The sequence below is a fragment of the Euleptes europaea genome, chromosome 8 (genome assembly GCF_029931775.1).
Source record: "Euleptes europaea isolate rEulEur1 chromosome 8, rEulEur1.hap1, whole genome shotgun sequence".
NCBI lineage: Eukaryota > Metazoa > Chordata > Lepidosauria > Squamata > Sphaerodactylidae > Euleptes > Euleptes europaea.
In genome coordinates, this window is record NC_079319.1 from 22,709,122 (window position 1) to 22,732,380 (window position 23,259).

The 23,259-nt window shown below is 43.8% G+C and overlaps 1 protein-coding gene across 2 annotated transcripts in view; it reads right to left on the reverse strand.

The window, feature by feature from the left end:
* Positions 1–23,259, reverse strand: part of ZFPM2 (zinc finger protein, FOG family member 2) — a 378,561-nt gene that overhangs the window by 291,650 nt on the left and 63,652 nt on the right. Inside the window, exons 2-3 of one of the 2 annotated variants that reach the window (XM_056854875.1) lie at positions 22,131–22,289; positions 2,028–2,129 (exon numbers count right to left, since the gene is read on the reverse strand). In XM_056854875.1, the coding sequence (XP_056710853.1) occupies positions 2,028–2,129; positions 22,131–22,289 (261 nt within the window). The remainder of the gene's footprint in view (positions 1–2,027; positions 2,130–22,130; positions 22,290–23,259) is intronic. The other variant, XM_056854876.1, reaches the window with a different exon arrangement.

The window sequence follows — 23,259 nt, forward strand, 5'->3', positions numbered from 1 at the left end:
AGTGTTGATCTAGACTGCAACCGCAGTCTGACTCACCCTGTCCGTATTGCTTAGCACTATGTGAACTGTGGTTGTTATATAACGAATTTCCCTACCTGTAATACGGTATTCTCCAGTGGAGCCATTGATACTGACTGTATGGCTGGAGTGTTGGCCAAGTGAATGCTAATTGTCCTGACAAATACAACATTTACACCACATCTTAGCTCACTGGATGACCTTGGGGCACTTTCTGTCAGCCTCACCAACCTTACAGGTTGGTTGGGATGATAAAATGGATGAAGGGAGCATCAAGTTCTCTGCCCTGAACTCCTTAGAAGGACAGCTAGATAAAAGTGTGAAAGGATAGAACAGATAACAGATCACTGGTCCATCTAGTCCAGTTGTCATCCTTAGACTATGAGAGCCTCAGATCCAGGTCCTGAGCCTCTTTGCCTTGCTATGAGGTTTCCCCTTTTGGGTTCTTCCTTGGCCCTTGCTCATTACATAATGTTTTTATTTCTTCTTCTTTTCTCTTTCAGATGCTGCGCACCCCCATGGACCCTCCAATGCCTGCCTCCCTTATACCAGCACACCCTCCTCTTATCTTCCTTTGTGACCTGAGGTAACTGTGGTTGGCAGGGTTGGGTTATCCTCCGCTAGACTTGGTCTCTTCCTTCCCCCATCTGGCCTTTCCACTTTTGTCCCATCCCCTGGCAGCCTTCTGCGCTCTTCTTCAGTACGCCCAGCTTCCAGCAGCCCTCTGCCCTCCCTCCTCAGCACTTCCAACCTTTCTCCATTGTGGCTCCCTGACTCATTTTAAATCAACAGACAAAGGACCTGGGTGCCCGCATTGTGCCACCTCTGGCCCAGCCATGTTTAATTCCAGCCAGGCTGGATGGAGTGTACCACTACTGTGCAGACTCTGTAGGGCTGGCACACATCCCACATCAGTATTATGTCTATACTGACCAGTACTTCAAAGCCACAAGCAGAGATCTTTCCCAGTCCTACTAGCTGAGATGCCAGGGACTGAACCAGTGGTTTGTACTCTCTGTAAGATCCCAAGACTGAATGTGTGGTCTATACTGTACCAACCAATAGAAGTCATTTTTATTATTATTAGACTTCTACCCAGCTTTTCCCAACCAAGGTCGGGCTCAAGGCAGCTCTATATTTAATCTGGACCTCAGAGATTAGAAACATACAGTCAAAAATTGGAAACAGACACTGTGAAGAAATGACTAGCATGATGAGTTTGCATACAGGAGAGCCAGGTTCAACACCTTAGCTATGAACCTCATTGGATAGTCTGAAGTACATTAGCAGCCCATTCCTGAGGGGGGGGGGCAAAACCTCTTAGGAGCCGGCCTGACCCCGTCGCCAGAGTAAGTGCGTGTAATCATGCAATCACAACACACTTACGCCAGCGGGGAAAGTGGCTCCGCCGGCAGCCAAGCACAGCAGAGCCGTGCCTCACTCCTTCGCTGGCGCAGCCTCCCCATGGCACCAGCAAAGGCGTAGAGAGGCCACACCGGCGCAGGGGGGCATTTCGGGGGCAGGCTGGGGGGAGGAGCCGCTGGATAGGCAGCTTCCTACCCACTTTTGGCCACTTGCGCTGGCGGCCGGAACGGCGTTGCTGTGCCTGCTATTTTGCAGGCGCAGCCTCGCTGTTTTCAATGGGGCAAAAAGCCCCAATTAAACAAAAAAAAGCCATGAAACAGCTTTTTGTTTGTTTGTTTGTTTAACGGCATAGCCGCAATGGCTTAGGAGTAGCTTAGCAATAGCTTAGCAATGTGTGTGCCTCTTCCCCACCGTTCCCCTACGCAGTCAGCTCAGGAATGGGCTGTAATATGTCCTTGCCCAATCCTCATCACAGGAATGTTATCAGAATTTATAAGCCAAGGATTGCAAAGCTCAAGAAGTTTAGCAAAAATGATAGTATAATAATATAAAGATAATTGTATTGGTTCCCTAAGCTCTTGAATACTATATTAGCCATATGTGTTATTGTGGAAGGCAAACAGTTTAACTATACACTTTCCTACCTGGCCCATCCCAGTCTTCCGTCTCGAGCGTAAGCGGCCCAGATTTCTCCAGTCGTGCATCCCCATCAGAATCTGCTGCTTCTGGGCTGCCCTCTTCATCACCTATCAGTTTTCCAAAGAATACATACAGTTAACATCATTTCAATCACAGAAATCAAAGCAAATTCATGAGCTCACTATATATTATATCAAAATAATGAATTTAACCTTTTTTTTAAAAAAATCAGTATTCTAACATATTTGCATCCCAGAAGTTAAATTGGTAATAAATACTGTAATACTTTGTAAATACTGTTTCAGAGGGTAGCCATGTTGGTCTGCAGTAGAACAGTTAGATCTGAGTACAGTAGCACCTAAGAGACCAACAAAATTTGGTCTCTTGGTGTTTGGACTGATAAGATACCTAACAAAGGAGCTTTGCTTATAACCCAAAAATCTTGTTGGTCTCTAAGGTGCTACTGGACTCAAATCAAACTTTGTAGAACTTGGAATCCCTCAAACTGGTTTATTCAGCCTGTAATGGAACTGGTTAAGACATGTTAGAATTCTCACTCCGAACTTGCAGTAGTAGACAATAAAAAGAAAGTTTGTGGAGTGCTGTGTTACCTCAACCCTCAGGTATGGAGTATTAAAAAACAACAACAGGTTTTCACAAAAAAAGCAATCCTGTGTATACAAGGATTATGCCAAAGTTCACAAAGTCTTGCAAAGTTATCACAAAGTGTCAGTGTAAACTTTCAAATTAGGTACAGTTGAGAAATATACCAATTTTAAAAACAAGCAATTTTAGGGATAACAACAGACTTATTATTCCATGGTTCCATTATGATATGGGTTGTGTTCAGTTGTCTTCCAGCAAGAAAGAGAATACCCTTAGGAATATAACGTCTGCTGTGCAAGAAAAAAAGTTATTCCTTGAGATTTGTGAATGTTGATTCAAATTTTAAAATTTCCTTTACCGGAAAATTCTTTATTTTTGTCGCTTTCCCACAGTACATTCCAACAGTGCAACATTAAAAAAAGGAAGCAGGGACTTTAAAATTAATTCTTCATTTTCAGTCTTGGATTCAAATCTCCCCTCGTTAAGTACACAGGGCCTCGTTTGAGTGAAGGCTTACACCACATCCTGTTTCCAATGCCAGCTCTCTCTTCTGGAACATGAAAGATAATCAGAGAGTACAAGCATGATCCAGGATGCAATTTTCTCACCACTAAGTTACTGTGATCTGTACCCAGAAATCAAAGGGTCAGCAAGAATAGCTTCTGTGTCAGAAAGGTGGGACTTGTAGCCAGGCTTAAACCCTGGCATCTTTCACTTTAGGAACTATAATACAGTCCTAATCAGAATTGTGTGTGTGTTAAGTGCCATCAAGTTGCTTCCAAAATAATGTCCTCCAAAACATCCTATCTTTAACAGTCTTGCTCAGGTTTTGCAAATTGCAGGCTGTGGCTTCCTTTACAGAGTCAATCCATCTCTTGTTGGGTCTTCCTCTTTTCCTGCTGCCTTCAAGTTTTCCTAGCAATCAGAATTACACCCTGCTAAGCTCAATGACTTTAACAGACTTAGATGGGTGTAACTTTGATTAGTACTGGATAAGTTCCGCTACCTGATAGCCTAATAAGAGTAGCTTTGCTTTTCTTGAATCACAAAGGTTGCTGTTAACGTTGGCAGTACATTGTTTTCTCTCTCTTATTGAAATGACTTGTCTTGTTAGGATCAGGACATTACTTTCCTGTTCAAAGGACACAAAGTTGGAAGCTGAACAACAATCAAATATATTTAGGACTGAAGTTCCAACGTCAGACAGTCAGTCATTCTCTGTGCTGCAGTATTAAATCCATGTAGTTCCTATCAACATCAGCCTCTTATAAAATTTTCTTATGCAACAGTAACTATTGAGCTTTCCTGACTATGAGCACCACAGCAGCTGTTAGTCCTCCTATAATGTATTTTGCAATCAGTTAAATCTACAAAGTATCTTTTTTTTAACAATGAACAGTTCAGAACTGACAGGTCTAGTTTCTTGTTCACAACTGCTTATCACAGCATAGATATCATATATGTTTTCCAGGTGCTTTCTATAGTTAGGATACCTTCACAGAAGCCGCTCGTGAAAGATAAGGTCATAAAAGAGATGAAAAATGTGTGAGCTTCATACACTCATGGTTTTATCATCAGACAAGATAGCTTTCGGTAAAGGACTTCCAGTTACAAACAGAAAGCTGCCTACAACACAGAAGGAAAAATATGGAAAGTTTGGAATTGAGTTCAAGTTTACTCTTACTCAGAACCTAAATTCAAGATGGTAGCATAAAATAGGAAGTCACAATGCAAACTCTTCTTCAAAGTGATATTACATTTGGAGTGCCATGCGATATCTCGCCTTGTGACAGTGCATAAACACTGCGGAGAGCAACAGGCATTCAAAGAATATAAGAACAGGAGACCCGGCAAAAGCTTCATTTAATTCAACCTCTTATTTTTAATTTTAACAGCCATATGTCTCTGGGTAGGTTACAAACTAGGTATGTAAGCAACATCCCTCTTTTGCTGCTTGTCTCCAGCACAAGGGATTTCGGAGTAAACTGATCAGAACCACGGCTTTAAACAGCTTGTATATGTTGCTGTGGTTTTTTAAGAGTATAACTGTAACATATTGTAGGAACACTGAGGGTATATAGAGGACAAAGGCAAGTACTTGCTAACATCCGTAACATGCATGCTGATAAATAAGCATTGCCAACAAAATATTGTCGAAGGCTTTCACGGTCAGAGTTAATTGGTTTTTGTGGGTTATCCGGGCTGTGTAACCGTGGTCTTGGTATTTTCTTTCCGTTTCGCCAGCAGCTGTGGCAGGCATCTTCAGAGGAGTGTGTTACTCCTCTGAAGATGCCTGCCACAGCTGCTGGCGAAACGTCAGGAAAGAAAATACCAAGACCACGGTTACACAGCCCGGATAACCCACAAGAACCAATTGCCAACAAACATGGACTCACTGATGGCTACAGCTGTAGTCAAAATTGCAATTAAAAATAAAATAAGTAAAAACCCTGGAAAAAGGGACTTGGGGACTTCCGATCAAGATGAATTCACACAGTATTTCTATGAAATTCATTGTCAGAGTCAGCCTACGGTTCAATTCAGACACAAAATGAAACCATGGTTCGTTTTAACAATGGTTAGTTTGTGAAACTAAGATTTGGCTCACAAAAAAATCATTCAAATTCTGCTTTGTCTCAACAAATGCTGGTTTCATCACTTTCTCCCATCTTCTCTGTACAGACCCAGCCAGTATGCCAGCTTTCACTGTGGCAAGGATAGTGCTGCGTAACAAGCCAAGATTAATCATTTGTGTGCCATCAAAAAAAGTAGTGCTGTGATTAATTAATAACTTCAAACTATAGTTTCAGATCATGGTTTAATGTACCCTAATTAGTCAATACTAGGGGCCTGTACTTGGAAATCATGCTATCCACAGTTCGTATAATTAACATTTCTTCTTGCTTTCCACATCTTTAATTCCTCTTCATAAGGAAAGGCAGGTATCTTGCTGAGCCTGTGATGCTTTTGGAATTTTAAGAACAGGGATAGTAACCACTAAACCTTGGATGCCACGGAACCAGGACCAACCACAAAACAGCTGCCATGTGATGCCAGGCCCAGTCACAAAGTTTTGGGAGGCTGCAAGCCAAGCATTCTTTACTGACGCAGGCAGCAGTTCTGGAAAGGATATTCACCGAAGATACAGAGGTAGATGCCTCCCAAGTTCTTCCAAAGCACCTGTTGCTTCAGTGAAGTGGAAGAAAGCCAGGACTAGCTACTTGCTTTTGAGATGACAGGGTGCGGTCAAAGAAGGAAATGGGCAACAGGAAATCCATCAATGGGTACCATAGTGCCTACAGGCACCAAGATTACTGAGGTAATGTTTTCCACAAAACTCATGTATTCATCTGTCTTGCCTTCTATGAAAAAAACATTGCATTTACTTGAATTTCTTTCTTGCAAAAGTACACCTTTGCCTCTTCCCCCCCCCTTTCACTATCACGTCAGTGGAATAGCACCATAGTGATTGGAGCTTGCTAGATTTGTTATAGCTATTTTAAAAATAAGATGAAAATATTCCTAATTTATAGCCTATCTCCCTTTGTACAAGGTAAAGAAAAGTGTTAACAAACTCATGAAATTAAAAAATTTGTTTTCGCTAAAGAAGTATAACATGACACTCCCCAAATCCTGTTGGCTTCTATAGAACTTCAAAATCACACTTACTATAAAACACCCTCAAATCATGCAGTTTCCTTAAATCCCACCATGATATTTTTTAAAGTCTCCCAATAATGTCCTCTTTTCTCTGTGCATCAGCTACAAATAAGCAAGGGAAACAAATAGGGTCTACCCCCATAGAATGGAATTCCCCTCCCCTGGAAACTCTTTGTCTTGAGCTGAGTGTTTTATAGAATTCTTGTAAAATCTTGTTTTCACTGGATTTTAGTTGACAGGGTTTAAGCAGAAATGGAGTAACATTCATTCATGTCAGCATAACATTTTACATTCTAATGGGAATTTTACTGGATTGTGGTTTCAAGAAATATAAACAATGCTACCCACATCCTTCTCCATATACAAGCTCATCATGAGGAATTGGAACAGAAATGAGAGAAAATGCTCCACTAATGACAAAATGCTGGAATCAAGCTGTACAAATGTAGAAGAACAAAGGCCTGTACTACTGTCTTTTATAGCAGTTACATGAATTTCTATAATCAGAAATGTCTGTTATTAGAAAGCAGAATTGGAAAACTGTAGCTGCTCCATTTTACCCCCAAGCAATCTAAGACCACCCCAGCCCGCCTTCGAAGTTGGCCCTTTTATTATCCCAGCTCTGGTGTCAGCTCTTGTTATTACGCATCCGTGGACAAGACCACCCCAGCCCGCCTTCGAAGAAGGGAGGGCGAGGTGGATTTTGGCTGCGGTCGCGAGAAGAGAGCAGAGTGCTGTGCATCGTCAGGTCTGATGTACGATGAGGGTGGAGCCAAGGGAAGGGATATTATGGACTGGGTCGCGTAGACCCTCCCTCTTTGGAAGGCGAACAAAGGAGACACCCATCCTCCCTCCCTCGAATTCAGAGTAGGCACAAGCTGGTTGCCCATCTGGGGGCTGAATAGGAATTTTTGCTTTCCCCCCCCCCGGGGCAATTGGCAACTAGCCGGGGGGGTGGGTTCGCCTACCCTACTCTGAAAATGATAGGTAGTATGCAGGAGCAGTGCAGGAAAATGTGGTTTCATGATTATGGTACAACTCCGGTGAGCACCCTGAGCCATCAATTGGGAAGATGAAGGAGTAACCCTCAGACCAGGACTGGGGCCTTGGTGCCTGGCAGGGACCTGGGACAGGAACTCCTTGAGGGGTGCCGCTATCCTTTACCTATAGACCTCGCGGCTAGGGTGGATTGGACGTGGCACACCTCCCTCGAGCACTAAAAAGGCTTGGCAAGGAAGAGCAAGAGTCATACCACACGTGACAGCTCAGAGCTCAGAGCCAGGGTGGGTCTCGCCCTAAGAATGGGGATGCAAAAAACAAGAGGAGGCCTGACTCTTCTGCATCCCAGCAATGGCCCGCACTTCAGTCAGTTATGGGGGATGTTTTGGTTGTGTGCGCTGCAGATTCCTCTTGAACAATAAAAATAAAGTTGGCCCTTTTATTATCCCAGCTCTGGTGTCAGCTCTCATTATTACGCATCCGCGGACAACATGCCATTCTCTTTCATTAATTTGTTTTTAGTGGATCACCTAGAGAAGAAAGGAACTACTCTGTTTAAAGGAAAAGAAAGGGAGAGGTTCTGAGAACAATCCTAACCATTATTTCATTCAATGGGGTTTACTCTCAGGAAAGTGTTGTTTTTTTTTAGGATTGTAGCCTATGATCTGTAAATAATCTGACTTATCTAGCTCTTAGATGTATTTAAAAATTTAGGGCTTTTCCTACATTAGATCTTTACAAAGAGCTGCATCCACTGATATTGAGTCATAGAATTTACAAAGAATTAAAAGGAGAGTCCTAAGGTAGAAACACTCAGACAAGTATAGTTACAAACACACAAATATTCTATTAGATAATAGCATTTTAACAAGGCACTCCATTACTTAATTTTAAAATAAAAATCTATGCAAGTTTTTTGTAGAGGCAAACCCAGATTTGTCTGACAAACATGGTAGGAAAAGGGATAGAGGAGGAAATCACAGGGTTTCTGCTGGATACATTTAGCACTATTTATACCCCATATTTTCATGCTATTTTCTCCTGACTGCCGTCTATCATTTAGTAGTGGGTGCTTATTACATACAAAGTGACATTTTAAAAAGAACTTGTGACAAGCAGTCTGATGCTTTTATACTTGAACCATACAGCTCTTCAGCTGTCATAATAACAAGGAACAATCACAGTCTATAGGACTGACAGATAGCCAGTGCTCTGTTGCCAAATACCAGTGTTTGAAAACTTTGAGTCAGAACTTGAAAGGGTGTATCTGTATCTGAACCTGAAAATGTTAATATTAATTCTGCATTGTTTTACAGCACACCCAGTTTTGATTTTCAATATTTCTTTCCTAAACCTAAGCTTAAACTTTGCTTCTTTAACAAAATTTAAAACTTATGTCCATATTGGCCAGAACCTTGGGCCCACACTGATGCATTATCATTGGAGTGGATCCTACCACTATCTTACCACTCCACTGAGCAAAGTTTATGCATTCATCTATCTATTTATTTATTTATTAAGAAGCCACTCTGAGCCCAGCCTTAGCAGGGGAGGGTGGGGTAGAAGCATAATTAAATAAAATATTTATATTATACCTCCAGTCTTCCTCCCGTCTAAGGAGCCTTCCTCCAATTTAAGGGTCTCTTCTGTTGCCTGATCTCGTCAGATCTCAGAAGCTAAGTAGGATCATCCTTGATTAGTATTTGGATTGGAGACCACCAAGGAATACCAGGGTCGCTATGCAGAGGAAGGCAATGGCAAACCACCTCTGTTAGTCTCTTGCTTTGAAAACCCTACTGGGTAGCCATAAGTCAGCTGTGACTTGACAGCACTTTATACACATGCAATAGTCAAGTCAATCAAATCTGAGGATACTTAAATCCCATGACTGGAGCTGTGAATGGGCAAGACATGCCTTTCTACAAATCTGAAAAGGGCCCCAGGTTTGCAGAAAAATTATAAACCTTTAAAAAAAACACTGGAGGGGTTTTAAAAACTCAAAAACTAAAAAGGAGCACTGAGGACTCCCTCAGTGGCTGTTGCTAGGCAACCACAGCATTCTAGGCTTTAGTTTCTGTGAGTAAAAAGCAGGGGAGGGGCCCTTTCCAAGCCTATTTTGGCCTTTAAGGGAGGACTCGTTGGGGCCAGGCCTGGCTAGGGTTGCCAGCTCCAGATTCGGAAATTCCTGGAGATTTTGTGGCGAATTCTGAAGAGGACAAGATTTGGGGAGGGGAGAGGCCTCAGCAGGGTGTAATGCCATAGTGTTCACCCACCAAAGCAGCCATTTTCTCCATGGGGATAGATCTCTGTTGTCTGGAATTCAGTAGTAATTCCAGGGGATCTCCAGGTCCCACCTGGAGGTTGACAGACCGAGGCTTGGAAGCAACCTCTGAGTGACTTGATGCCATCTGATTTGCATGATTCACCTAGGCCTGGCTCCTTGCTACTTTTCAACTCCTATGAAAGACAGTGTGGTATAGCGGTGTGTATACAGCTTCACAGCAGGGTCTGCGAGACCCAGGTTCAAATCCCCATTTTTGCTGTAGAAGCTCACTGGGTGATTTTGGACCGGTCACATGCTTTCAGCCTATCTTAAAGGTTTGTTGTGCAGATATAAAGGAGGAGAGGAGAATAACATATGCTGATTTGGTCCCCATTGAAATACTGTCGTTTTCCAAGGCAGAGGCTGCAAGGGGTGGGGTGGAGAGGAGACGGAAAGCTTAAGACAGAGGGGTAGATAAAGATAGGTTGGCTGATGGGTGGTAAGGAGACTGGATTGCTAATTCCAGGTTGGAACATTCTTGGAAATTTGAAGGGTGGATACTGGAGAGAGTGGGGTTTGAGGAGGAGAGGGACCTCAAAAGGGTATAATGCCATAGATTCCACTCTCCAATGCAGCCATTTTCTCCAGGGCAGCTATAGTCGCCAACCTACAAGTGAAGGCTGGAGATTACCCGGAATTACAACTGATCTCCAGATATCAGTTCCCCTGGACAGATATCAGTTCCCCTGGAGAAGGGTGGAGGAGTCTAAAGCATTATAACCTGCAGAGGTCGTTTTCCTCCTCAAACCTCACCCTCCCAAGGCTTCACCCCCCAAATCTCCAGGAATTTCCCAACTTGAAGCTGGCAACCCTACAGGGAACAGATCTCTGTAGTTGAGAGATCCATTGTGATTCTGGGAGAGCTGCTGCCACCACTGATGCTGTGGGGGGGGGGAAGCAGACGGGTGGTTGGGAGCGCCGTTGCCACTGCTGCTGCTGTGGGGAAATGAAAAGGAAGCAGAGTGGAGGCCAGGAGGGTGATGGAGGGCAGAAAGAGAAAGAATGATAGGGTGGGGAGGGAAAGTGGCAAGCATGGAGGAAAGAGTAAGAAAAGAGGTGGCAGGATAAAGAGGGAGAGACTGAAAGAAGTAGAGGGAGAGGGGAGGAAGCAAAGGTGGTGGAATGGGATAGCTGCTCCCCACTTGTCGGAATATAATCATGATGCTCCTATGTAACATGCAATTGACCCTGAGGTGCACAACAAAGACAGGGCTCTGCAAAAGTCTCTGTAGCTGTTCATGTGGATAAGGAGAGGTTTAACAGGCTCATTTATGTCTCTGCCCGTAGTAGGACTGTAGTGTTTTCCTCACAGGGAAGCATAAATGTCTCTATCAAAAATCGGTTCCAGTAAATGCAGTTGGACCTCGGGACAACATTGACTTCCTACCCAAACGGAACACCCCTGAGAGCCAGCCCTCTTCACAGTTCGGAAGACCCACCAGTTGAATCCACAGCTGATAAACCTGGTATGTTCACACTCAGGGTGCAGGCTGAAATGAGTTTTCCTCACGTTAAGTTTTATTTTAAAGAATTTCATGCAGAGAATCATTTGACAATTAATTAAATATTGGGGCTCATTTTAAAAATTTACACACACCAGTATTCCTTTTCTGGTCCGCGGGTAAACTTAAACATTTACATGGTATATCTAACACCAGATGCTTGAATATCATCACTGCAATGCTATCTGTAATGTTGGTCTCATTACAATACCTTGCACTGAGCGCCTATCGGCTGGAGTAGCTAGGACAGGATAAGGCCATTGAACAGTGCAAATCATTTTGCTAGTTTATCAAAGCCTATGTCTGATCCAACTGAAGTCAATAGGAGCTTTGCCATTACGACAATCCCTAATGATTATTATATCGAGGATAGGATCGTGAGTGCTAAAGGAGAAAGATAAGAACTGCTAAGAATCCGTTCAGTCCATAATCACACCTAACAATGGCCAACAGTTTTTGCTTCTGAGAACACCTCAAACCATTGAAGCTATACTAAGAAGTATGCTGTGTTTTGTCCTGCCACAAAAAGGAGACAATTTCCCACTGCTTAAGGACTTCATCATTATTCTAGAATACTGATATAAAATCACAAAATCTACAGAATTGTAGAGTTGCAGAGAACTAGGTCATCCTGACCTTCCAAAAGGGAAGACCACCCACCACCTACCCATTCATCACCCTACCCAATTAAGCTCACAGAATACCATACAGGACAAACAATGAGATAGTCACTCAAATATGCCATCTGCTCTAGAGGGTAACTTCTTCCAAATTCATTATCTCACTGATCTGGAGATGAATTCCTCTCCGGCCTCAATGCTGATCATTCCGAAATGAAACTACAGACATTTGCTTTTTCTTTACTTCCTTTAAACCCTGCCTTTCTTCCCAGTGGAGACACAAAATGGCTTACATTGTTTTCTCTTATCCTCCTCACAACAATCCTGTGAGGTAGGTTAGGCTGAGAATATATGACAGGTCCAAGGTTATCCAGCAAGCTGCCATGGCAGAGTGAAGATTCTAACCAGGGTTTCGCAGCTCCTAGTCCAGCGCTCTAATCACTACATCACACTGGCTCTCCAGTGAAGCTATACTGAAATACATCTCTCTCTCTCTGTCACAGACAAAATCCAAACCACATTATTCGGTAAAGCAGAATTCAGGGACACTCATACAAACAGATAATTCTCTGAAGGTACACATTTTTTCTTTAGCATCTACTGCTTATGAATAGGCAAGCTACTTTTTAAAGAGAATCTTGCCACTTTGGGAGGGCAACATGCAATGAAAAATGCAACAGAAACTATATACTATGGCTGGCATGCATTGCTTTTACTTGTACATAAATTATTTCTTTGGATCAAACAGTTATTCATATCACAAACTGAATATTGCCTACACTGGACAAACAGACCAGTCCCTGCGATAAAGATTAAAGATTCTGACATCAGAAACCACAACATTCAGAAACCAGTGAGAAACCTTCCAGGACATTCAGCTGTTCTCTTACAAGGGGATTTCAAAAGGCGATTAGAAAGAGAGACTGCTGAATTATAACTAATAATGAAGCTCAAGACAATGCATTCTCCAGGACTGAATAGGGATCTGGGATTCCTGTCTTATTACCAATGCTGATTTCTCCCATGCCTATGACCCTTCTCAATATCACACCTAATCCAATCACACCTGCTAATGTCATCTACTTGCTTTTGACATTTACATGCTATTGCCATTGGGTGTTCTAATTCACTCTTCTCTACTTAAGGATAGATAGATTCATTCTGTATCTGAAGAAGTGAGCTGTGGCTCACGAAAGCTCATACCCTGCCAGAAAGCTTGTTAGGCTTTAAGATGCTACTGGTCTCTTGCTCCTTTCTACTGCTACAGACAAACATGGCTACCCATCGTGAATATAGTCTAGACATACTTGCAAAAGAGGCGTCTACGAGCGAACATGCATGAATTAATTAGGAGGTGGGTACTGTTGATTCTTTGAAGATGTTGGGAAAGTAGTATTTTTATTATTCCTTTCCTCTTTTTTCCTCCATTAGGAAAAGAACATATGCTTACCAAAAAAGAATTAATGTGTGCCCTTCAGAGGGGGGAAAAACCTACATAAAGGCTCCAGAAGGAACTGAAAATAAATAATAAAATTAAGGAAGTATAAGCTCGAGGAAACATGAAGTATTGTCAGAGAAAGATAATGTCAATCCTGAGGGGGTTGTGGGGCCTGATGCCAAGCAAACCTGGGGGCTGTTCAATCACCTCTATCAGTGCTCTATCAGTGTCTACACTCCAGCCAAATCCAGAGAAAACAAGGAGTCAAAGATGCAGGTCAATAAGCTTATAGACGATTTGCGCAAACAGCTCCTCCAGCAAGGTAAAAAACAAAGTCATATTGGCTTTTCGGGATTTTTTTTTTTTTTTTGGTTATTCCTTCACTTTGAACTCCTTGGTCCAAGCATACCCTGGAAATGTCACTGTTATATGCAAGAAGTTTAAAGAGCTGAGCTTCTTATATGCAAGAAGTTTAAAGAGCTAGTTAAAAGAAAAAAAAGTCTGCAAAGGCCTCACTACTGAACTCAAAGCGATTATGGTATAGTGGCCTTATGCCAATCCTGCCCCCAATTGCTATAGCATTGCAACAGCAGACAATATGTCATTAAAAGCTTTGCTAGGTCTTTGCTGGGGCCTTGTTGCAATGGCAGGAGATCAGGAGAGGACGCCGTATCTCAAGCTCACTCTCCAGGCCCCTTCCCATCATGCAAACAAATCCCCCCCCAACATTTCCCATTAAGTATTACATTGTAGTTAGTGTTAACAGCTCTTAATGCTAACTAGGGTTCCCTTATTATCAGAATTTGAAACTGGTCAGAAAGCTTAGTCCGAATCTGCCCATTGGCTAATATTTGGTGCCAACAAATATTTCAATATGGTTAAGGCAATCTGGACAAATTCACTTCCGAGAGGGACACAGAAGGGTTAGTAAGGATGCCCAATCCCAAAACCTGTTTCTCATCTCTTATTTGCGATAATTAGACCCCCAGCATTACAGCTTCGCCAACACCTAGAATTACATTGTTAATGGGGGGGGGGAAGCAGAGGGGGGACAGCTGTTAAAAGGGTCTCCAGAAGGGTAACGTTCAGCTAATAATAACTTGTTGGTTGTCCCTGGCCCCAGGAGTGTGCTGCTGTCCTCTACAAGAGCCAGGGCTTTTTTTGGCCCTGGCTGCAGCCTGGGGAAGTGCTCTGTCTGGTGACATCAGGGCCCTGCGAGACCTGAAAGAGTTCTGCAGGGCCTGTAACAGAGCTTTCCCACCAGGCCTACAACTGAGGGCCGCTGCAGACGATTAATCAATGCTGACCTCCCTACCTTTCCCCCCTCTTTAGGTTTAACTGGTTGACATATAGGGGGTGACCTGCATGCCTGGCTATAATATCTTCAGCCACAGCGGGTACCATAGCAAGTTATGTACTATCAACAGGCTCGCCAGGTCCCTCTTTGCCACCTGCAGGAGGTTTTGGGGGTGGAGCCTGAGGAGGGCGAGGTTTGGAGTGGGGAGAGACTTCAGTGCCATAGAGTCCAATTGCCAAAATGGCCATTTTTTCCAGGTGAACTGATCTCTATCAGCTGGAGATCAGTTCTAATAGCAGGAGATTTCCTGTCACCACCTGGAGGTTGGCAACCTTAGCCATCAATTTTAATTTAATTGGATAATTTAGAAGTCCGTATATTTATTATGATGTTTTAATTTATATTTATATGTATGGTTGTGATTTTACTGTTGTTCCCCACCCGAAGCCTGGTTTTGGCCAGGGAGGGAGGGCTAGAAATATAACAAATAAATAAACAAGGGATCTTTTGTCTACGTATACAGGGGTTTTATTCCCAAAGGAAAAGGGACAAAGAACAACCAATTCAATGAAAGAGTTATTTCCTAACAATCAAACACACACCACTAGGATCAAACCAAAACAAACCCTTGAATTAACCACCCTCTCCTTCCTAATACACACTCACACTACAGATGAGAGAAGAGACAAGGAGAGGGAAGGGACGACATTCAAATGCGTGATACTACCTGAACCAAGGGGGATGGGGAGTGGAAGATTTTGGGGAGTCCATGTAGCAGAAGGCCAAGGCAGCAATGTGTCAAGGAGAAAAGAGGGGCCTGCAAAGCAGCTGCAGGGGTATCCAAGTAGTGGGAAGACCTGACACACTTTCCATCGACTTGGGATTGTCTTTTTATAGGGGAGGGTCCCACAGCTAGACATAAGACCCTACAGGACTGCCTCTCTTAGTATGCCCCCAAGAGAGCTCTGCACTCTGCTAATCACAACATGCTGGTGGTCCCTGGCTGGAAGAGTGTCCAGCTGTCCTCAACCATGGCCAGGGCTTTCTTGGCCCTCACCCGGTGGACCTCTCTCACTCGTGAGATCAGGGCCCTGTGGGACTTGATGCGGTTCTGCAGGGCCTGTAAGATCAAGCTATTCGCCAGGCCTATGGTTGAGGGCAGCAACAGTTAATATTATAGCTGGCCTTCCTTCTCTCCCCCCCTTTTTAAACTTGTTTCCATAATATTGATTATGATGGGGGAGCTGATTGCTCCCCGACCTCTCTGTGGATTAGTATTTTATCAGTGACACCAATTAGTATAACCAGACTTTAATGGCTCTTTTAAATAACTGTTTTTATATAAGTGCTTATAATTTTTACTGATTATTGAAATCTATGTATCTAAAGTTGTCAGCTGCTTTCAGCCCGGCCCTGGCCAGAAAATAGAGCAGGGTACAAACTGAATAAAATAAAAAATAAAATAAATACTATCATAGGGTCGAGACTAGTCCAAGATGTGAAGTTTGAATTTAACTGGGCAGTGAAGGCAGTTTGACTTTGCTGGCCCAAAGTCACCAGTAAGCTTCTAAGGCAGAGTGAGGATTCATTCAACCTGGATCTCTGAGATCCTAGTCTGACACTCTAAATACCATACTACACTTGTACTCCTATGAATCTCAAGCCCAGTACAACAGAATCTCATGATTTAGCTTATTTGGGATGCAACTCTAAAGCGGTTCACAGCAGTTTTGGATGGCAGTATATCTCAGAGATAGCCAAGTACAACACCAATGAGATGCTATACCATCACAAACCAAGTGCCAGTCTGACATTGCCGGGATTCAGAAGTGGAACTTACTTAAAGCGAAACTTACATTTAGTCTGCCGCCAAAACTCTGTCAACACTAGAGTAAGCATAAAGCTGCTTTGGCAAAAAAAAAAAAATAGTGGCACAAGTGTAAGTACTCTTATTGAGTTTAACAGGAGTGAAAACAACTGGCAGACCTACTATCTCCAGCCATGCCTACGCAGCCACAATGAAGCTTAACATACCAACTCATGCTGAACTCAGCAACAATGCTGAAGCAGTATATAAACTCCAGCCAAGACACTCAGACAATGGTAAATGTGGTCTCTCTGTCCACATGACATAAACCCATACATGGGCACTCTGGAAAAGGGAATTTTGCGCCAGATGTCAACACCGATAACAAAAAAAGGAAGATAACATTGCTGATGGCTGTCTCTTCAGATCCCTTACAACAACAACAGCAGCAGAAGAAGAAGAACAAGAAGCAGAGTTGATTTTCATATGCCAACTTTCTCTACAACTTAAGGGCATCCCTTCCCCTCCCCACAACAGATGCCCTGTGAGGTAGGTGGGGCCGAGAGAGCTCTAAGAGAGCTGTGACTAGCCCAAGTTCACCCAGCTGGCGTCATGTGTAGGAGTGGGGAAACAAATCCAGTTCACCAGATTAGCCTCCGCTGCACATGTGGAGGAGTGGGGAATCAAACCTGGTTCTCCAGATCAGACTCCACCGCTCCAAACCACCGCTATTAACCACTACACCACTCTGGCTCTACATCAGGTACTCTACATCAGGACATAAGCACACACAGGAATCTCCACTTTATTCCTTAACTGGGAGACTACATTCCACAAGTGAGGGAAATCCCTTGCTCCCTTAAACTTGATTACTGCAAATGTGTCCGAGATCAGAGCTTCTCCTGGACTTACCCAAGCCACAGCAGGTGGCCACGTCCCCAGCCCTGACCTTTGGCCTGTAACTGTTCCTAAGGCCACCCTGTCAGTAAGAGGCCAGGCAATGCATAACTCCTATTCATCACCGAATGGCCCCTTTAAAGAACCCTAAAAGCAGGAACCTGGGGGACCAGAAACAAAGCCTGGAGAACAACAACAAAAACTCAGGGCAACCCCTACATGGTAGATGTTGCTGCCCCATCTGCTCCAGAGGCTGCCCCTAAGGAGCCAGCAGTTGATGCTTCTCTACCAGAACTTTCCTCTGTCTCCCCAGATTCTGGGACAACTAAGCACCAGCTCAGGATCCAGCCCACAAGCCCACCAAAACCCACCGTCACCCAGCAGAAGAAGCAAAGACTTGTACTGAGGTAGCTGAAAGGAGGGCCAGGTTAGTAACCCATGCATCTGCTCTGGAACCAGACTAGATGTAGCTCTCTAAAGGATTATTTGAGGCCTCACCAGGAGAGTTCCAGAAAATGCCTCCAGAACAGCTGAAGTTGCTTTTCCTCAGTCTATTTAAACCAAGGGCAAGGAAGGGAACACTGCTGGGTCAACCAGTTCACAAGGCCACACCCCTTGGGTGCTAGATACAGCTCCAGCTGGTCTTGCCTGTTCCTGGCCTCCAGACTGCCAAGTGATAACCTGCAGGGTAACTCCTGGCTGTCAAGGAGACCCACAGACCAGGAAGCCTGAGGCAAGAGCAGGAAGCTAAGGATGGAAGCGCCAGGTCTTATCCAGGCTACAGAGGAAAGAGTTGAAAAGGGAGGAGGTGTGATTAACCCCCTTCCTCTCTGCATCTAAGGCCTCTGCTGACCGAGTCTTGGCTAGAACCATGGAGGTGGACAGAGAAAATTAAGCATTCAAAGTCCCCCCAGATCCCCACAAAGTGCTTCTCTGAAATATGTAGTTAATGGGTTAACAACCCTTCTTTCAACAACTGCTATCAGAAAAATGGGTCTTGGTGATATGCCAGCATGGCATTGCCCATATGTAGTAAGGGGGTTTAAGGAACACAACCACATTTTATACCAGCTGATCAACTCCAACAACGGTTAACCAAACATTCATGACCCCTATTTTCTTGCAGAATCAGAGCCCTATGGAGCAGCTCAAAAGACAATATTATAAAAACGGAATAAAAAAGAATCCAATGGGGGCTGTGGATTTTAATTTAAGAGTGCAGTATATCAATAACATAAACATAGAAACAGCAACTGCAGACATCATTTCCCAGATATTATCAACAAACAGTATCTCAGTCTTGTCTGGATTGTGTGTCAGTTTGTTAGTCCTTATCCAGCTCATTACTGTGTCCAAATACTTTGTTCAAGATGTCCACTGCCTCACCTCGCTCAAATGAAAAAGGAAAGTAGAACTGGATGTCATTAGTATCCTAGTGACACCTCACTCCAAATCTCCAGCTAAGTTATCCCAGAAACTTCATGTAGATATCAAACAGCATAGGGCAGGAGTCTGCAAACTGCGGCTCCCGAGCCGCATGCGGCTCTTTGGCCCGTTGAGTGTGGCTCTCCGAACTTGGTTCGGAGCCCCTGCTCTTGCGCCAGCTCGCGCCGGCAGCCGGGCTGCGGAGCAGGCGCGCCCGAGAGCGAGCGCAAGAGAGCAGGCGAGCGGGCGCGCTGTCTCTCCCCCCCCCCCCCGTGGAGAATGGCCAGGTCCCCCTTTTCCTTGCCCTCAATGGTTGGGAGGCTAAAGCCTCCCTTCCCCTCTAGCCGCGCGATTGCTGGGCGGGCGGCTCGGTGGTTCCTGCACCCCCGCCCGCCTATCAGCTGTTGGGCGGAGCGGGCTTCCTTTGGTAGACCTGGCCTCCGGCTGAGTCCCATTGGAAGGCCATGTCTACCCACTGGCTGTCTGGCGGTAGACCTGGACTCCGAGGAGGGGAAAAAGTCCCCCTTCAGAAGCCAGGTCTACCAATTGGCTTCTATGGGCCTCCGGAGGCCAGTACTACTGCCAAGAAAGCCAATGGGTAGACCTGGCCTCCCAATGGGACTCAGTTAGAGGCCAGGTCTACCAATAGGCTTTTATGGCGGTAGACCAGGCCTCCAGACGGGGAGGGGGAAATGGCAGGGACTTACAATTTAATTTTTAACAATAAGATCACTATTAAGTATGATATCAAGTTTTATTCAGTGTACCTATAGTTTAATTAAGACTTAAAACTTTAATTAAAGTTTATTAAGTTAATAAACAGTGTACCTACCTATATAGTTTAAGTTTAAGAAATTTGGCTCTCAAAAGAAATCTCAATCGTTGTACTGTTGATATTTGGCTCTTTTGACTAATGAGTTTGCCGACACCTGGCATAGGGGAAAATTGAACATTATGAAACTTCATAATGCAAGTGCCATGGGACTGAGGAGTTGTTCCTAACACACCGACTCATGCGTTCTTTCTGCTAGAGCCAAGCTATCATAGCATGATACCTTTGATCCCCATTTCAGATGAATTAACCAGAAATATTATGGTTGATGGTATCATCTTCTAAGGAGCTTAACAATGAGGCAGCCACAGAGGAAGCCACTAATGCTGCCACACACGCACCCCACCGTGAAGCTCAGGCAAATGGAGGAGAGGTGAAAGCCATTTCTGCACCCAAGAACCCTCTCACTCACACGTGAGTTCCTCATGGGTCTATGCTTGTCGCTTCTAATGCCCATCTGGCTAATGCGAAAGTGGAGCCTGCCAATGCTTTTGTTATGGGAAAGGCAGGTGAAATTGGCTTTCTTCTCTTTTGAAGGTTAAGAATTCACAGGGTTACTACCACCTGTAATCACCTAGCTTCCTTATCACTTCAGAGAACTAGCCAGAAAATATACATTGGTCATTGGGAACCAATAAATCAGCTCTAGAAACTTGGCAGTAGTATATAAGTCCTAATGCAGTTATCATGGAAATAGAACGATCCAGTGCAACCTCGCATGACTTTTCCAGGGCTCCTTTAAGAATTTTGTAATCCCTTATCAACTCCAAAAGCTTCCCTAAGGTATAAATGACCTTATCCTTTCCTGCTCTCCCTTTTTCTAAGACAGGGCTTCTATGTACTTCAAACTGCTTCTTTTAACACGCTGCTTCAGTTTGAAAGTGATTAGGATGTTTATGTATTCTTTCATCCTTCAAAATATCTGTTAAAAACTTCACTACTGACAGTGCCAGCAAAGGACAGTATGATAAGTTCTTTTATTAATACTGCTATACATAGGACTTGCAACGATGAGTATCAAGAAATCAGAAGAAAAGGTGTTTTTTGATGTCATTACAGAATTCTTGCTTTGTGAAAAGATGAGCAACAGGAACTTTAAATCAAAGTTTTACTTCTTGATTTAATTAACAGCAATCTAATTTAATTTAACAGGAATCTGATTTTTCAGAATATCCAGGGTCATGATTAAAAGAAGCCATTTACACATTACATGGGTGTAGTAGTGACTGACTTCCTTTTTTGTGTTCACCACAGCAGCTTCTGCAACCAGTAGGACAAGCCTCTGCTGGGCTCAAAAAAGGGGAAACCAAACAGTGAAAACTCTAAAAGCAAGTTCCAATTTCTTTGATTAGCAGCCTAGCATCATGAGAAAATGTAGAAGTAGAAGAAGTAGAAGAGTTTGTTTTTATATGCCAACTTTCTCTACCACTTAAGGAAGAATCAAACCAGCTTACAATCACCTTCCCCTCCCCACAACAGACACCCTGTGAGGTAGGTGGGGCTGAGAGAGCTCTAAGAGCCTAGCCCAAGGTCACTCAGCTGGCTTCATGTGTAGGAGTGGGGAAACAAACCCAGTTCACCAGATTAGCCTCCGACGCTCATGTGGAGGAGTGGGGAATCAAACCCGGTTCTCCAGATCAGTCCACTGCTCCAAACCACTGCTCTTAACCACTGCACCATACTGCCTGTAGTACATTAATCTAAGGGGTATTGTGCTTAAGGCAGTAGAACTTCTATTTACTTACTTAAAGGTAAAGGTCCCCTGTGCAAGCGCCGGGTCATTCCTGACCCATGGGGGTGACGTCACATCCCAACGTTTTCTAGGCAGACTTTGTTTGCGGGATGGTTTGCCAGTGCCTTCCCCAATCATCTTCCTTTTAACCCCAGTCAAGCTGGGTACTCATTTTACCGACCTCGGAAGGATGGAAGGCTGAGTAAACCTTGAGCCGGCTACCTGAAACCAACTTCCGTTGGGATCGAACTCAGGTCATGAGCAGAGCTTTTGACTGCAGTACTGCAGTCTACCACTCTGCGCCACGGGGCTCCTCATCTATGGCATACATAGATAATATCATACGAACATGGGCACACACTTTTTCAAGAGAACAGAAGCAAATAAAGCTCTTCACTACTTTTTGGTACCTTTCTAAATAGATACACATGCAAAAAAAAAATACTATGTTTTGGGCATGTCCAAGCTCATTCCATTTCTTTTCTGAAAAGCCCTGACTACTAGTACATATGCAGTATGGATTACTGTGCGTTCAGGTGCTTCTTTAACAGAATAACAGTGCATTTACCTCCTTTTGGATAAGACCTTGCATGCTGAATTTTCCTTGTAGGCATTCACAAAAGGAAGGTAAGAATCAGGATTTCAGATGGGCAATGTTTGTGAGAAATGAAAAAGCCAAATGATAGACTGCTGAGAGATGTCTCCTGTGGGTTCCATTTTTCAATGAGATAATACTTCTCTAAACTAGCTTAAATCAGTTTTTGATGGTTAGAATCCGAACTGAATGATCTGGAGCCAAATCCAGACAAAAGCTGATACTGGTTTTACTGAACTCTGGAAAGACCTTCTCTTTAATCCTAAATTAACAACCTATAAAAAGGAGGATTGACACATCACACACTCAGCTCCTGAAAACACTGCATTACAAGTTGAGTATTAAAAACAGGTTTTGAATTACACAATGCATTACCTTTATTACAAAAGTATTCCACTTCTTCACAACTCAGATTCCCAGGTTCAAACTCTGCAGAAAAGGTTCCCTCAAGAGGAAAATCTTCTTTGGAGATAGTGTCATTTTCTTCAGATAGACACTCTTCCTCTTCATCCTCAACAGCATCCTCAAGGGGGCCTTTAAGAAAACCAATAATACTGTACCAAAATAATATCTATGCAATAGTATATAAAACTGTGGTCTAGGGAAACTGCACACTAGAGTCTGATAATTAGGGTTGCCATCTCCAGGTAGAGAAATACTTGGAGATTTTTGGGGAGGGTGGGGTTTGGGGAGGAGAGGGACTTCAATGCCATAGAGTCCAACTGCCAAAGGGTCCATTTTCTCCAGGTGAACTTATCTCTATTGGCTGAAGATCAGTTGTAACACCAGGAGATCTCCAGCTAGTACCTGGAGGTTGGCAACCCTACTGATAAACTTCTAAAAAAGACAAAACTCTTTTATTTGGTAGGAACAACTGGGTCTCCAAAATGATGTGTAACTTTGCAAACAAGTGTTTACTGTTTTCATACTGTACTTGAATAACTGGAGAACAAGATCAATGGCAAAAACATACTCCATTTAAGTCAACTGCAGACCACTTGTTGACTTTCAGTGACAGTGGACCCCAGGAACAGAATTTCTAGGGATTGTTTTGGACTGCAGTGGAAGGAGGAAAGTGACAAAATTGTGTATCATACATCAAAAGTCTTCCATACACAGATACAGGACAATATTACTACTAAACCCCTATTTTTGATGGGAAACTGAAGTGCTACTTGCCTAACTGCCCATTCCTACGTTTTTGGCAGCAGGGGACGGTGTGGATGAGGTTCCGCCACGGTGCCTCTTAACCTGTTTCCCGGTCGCTGAAAGCCTTAAAAAAGCCTTTTGGGGGCTTTTAAAAGTTTAAATGGGGCAAAATGCCCCAAGGAGAATAGCAAAGCTGCTCCTGCAAAATAGCAGTCACAGCACCACCATTCTTGGCGCCGGCATCCGGGGCCAAAAGCGGACAGCTCCGCCCCCAGGCACACCCTGGGAATGCCTCCCGGGACAGCCCCCAGAATGCCAGTGCTGGCCTTTACACTGGTGGGATGCTGGCAGAAGG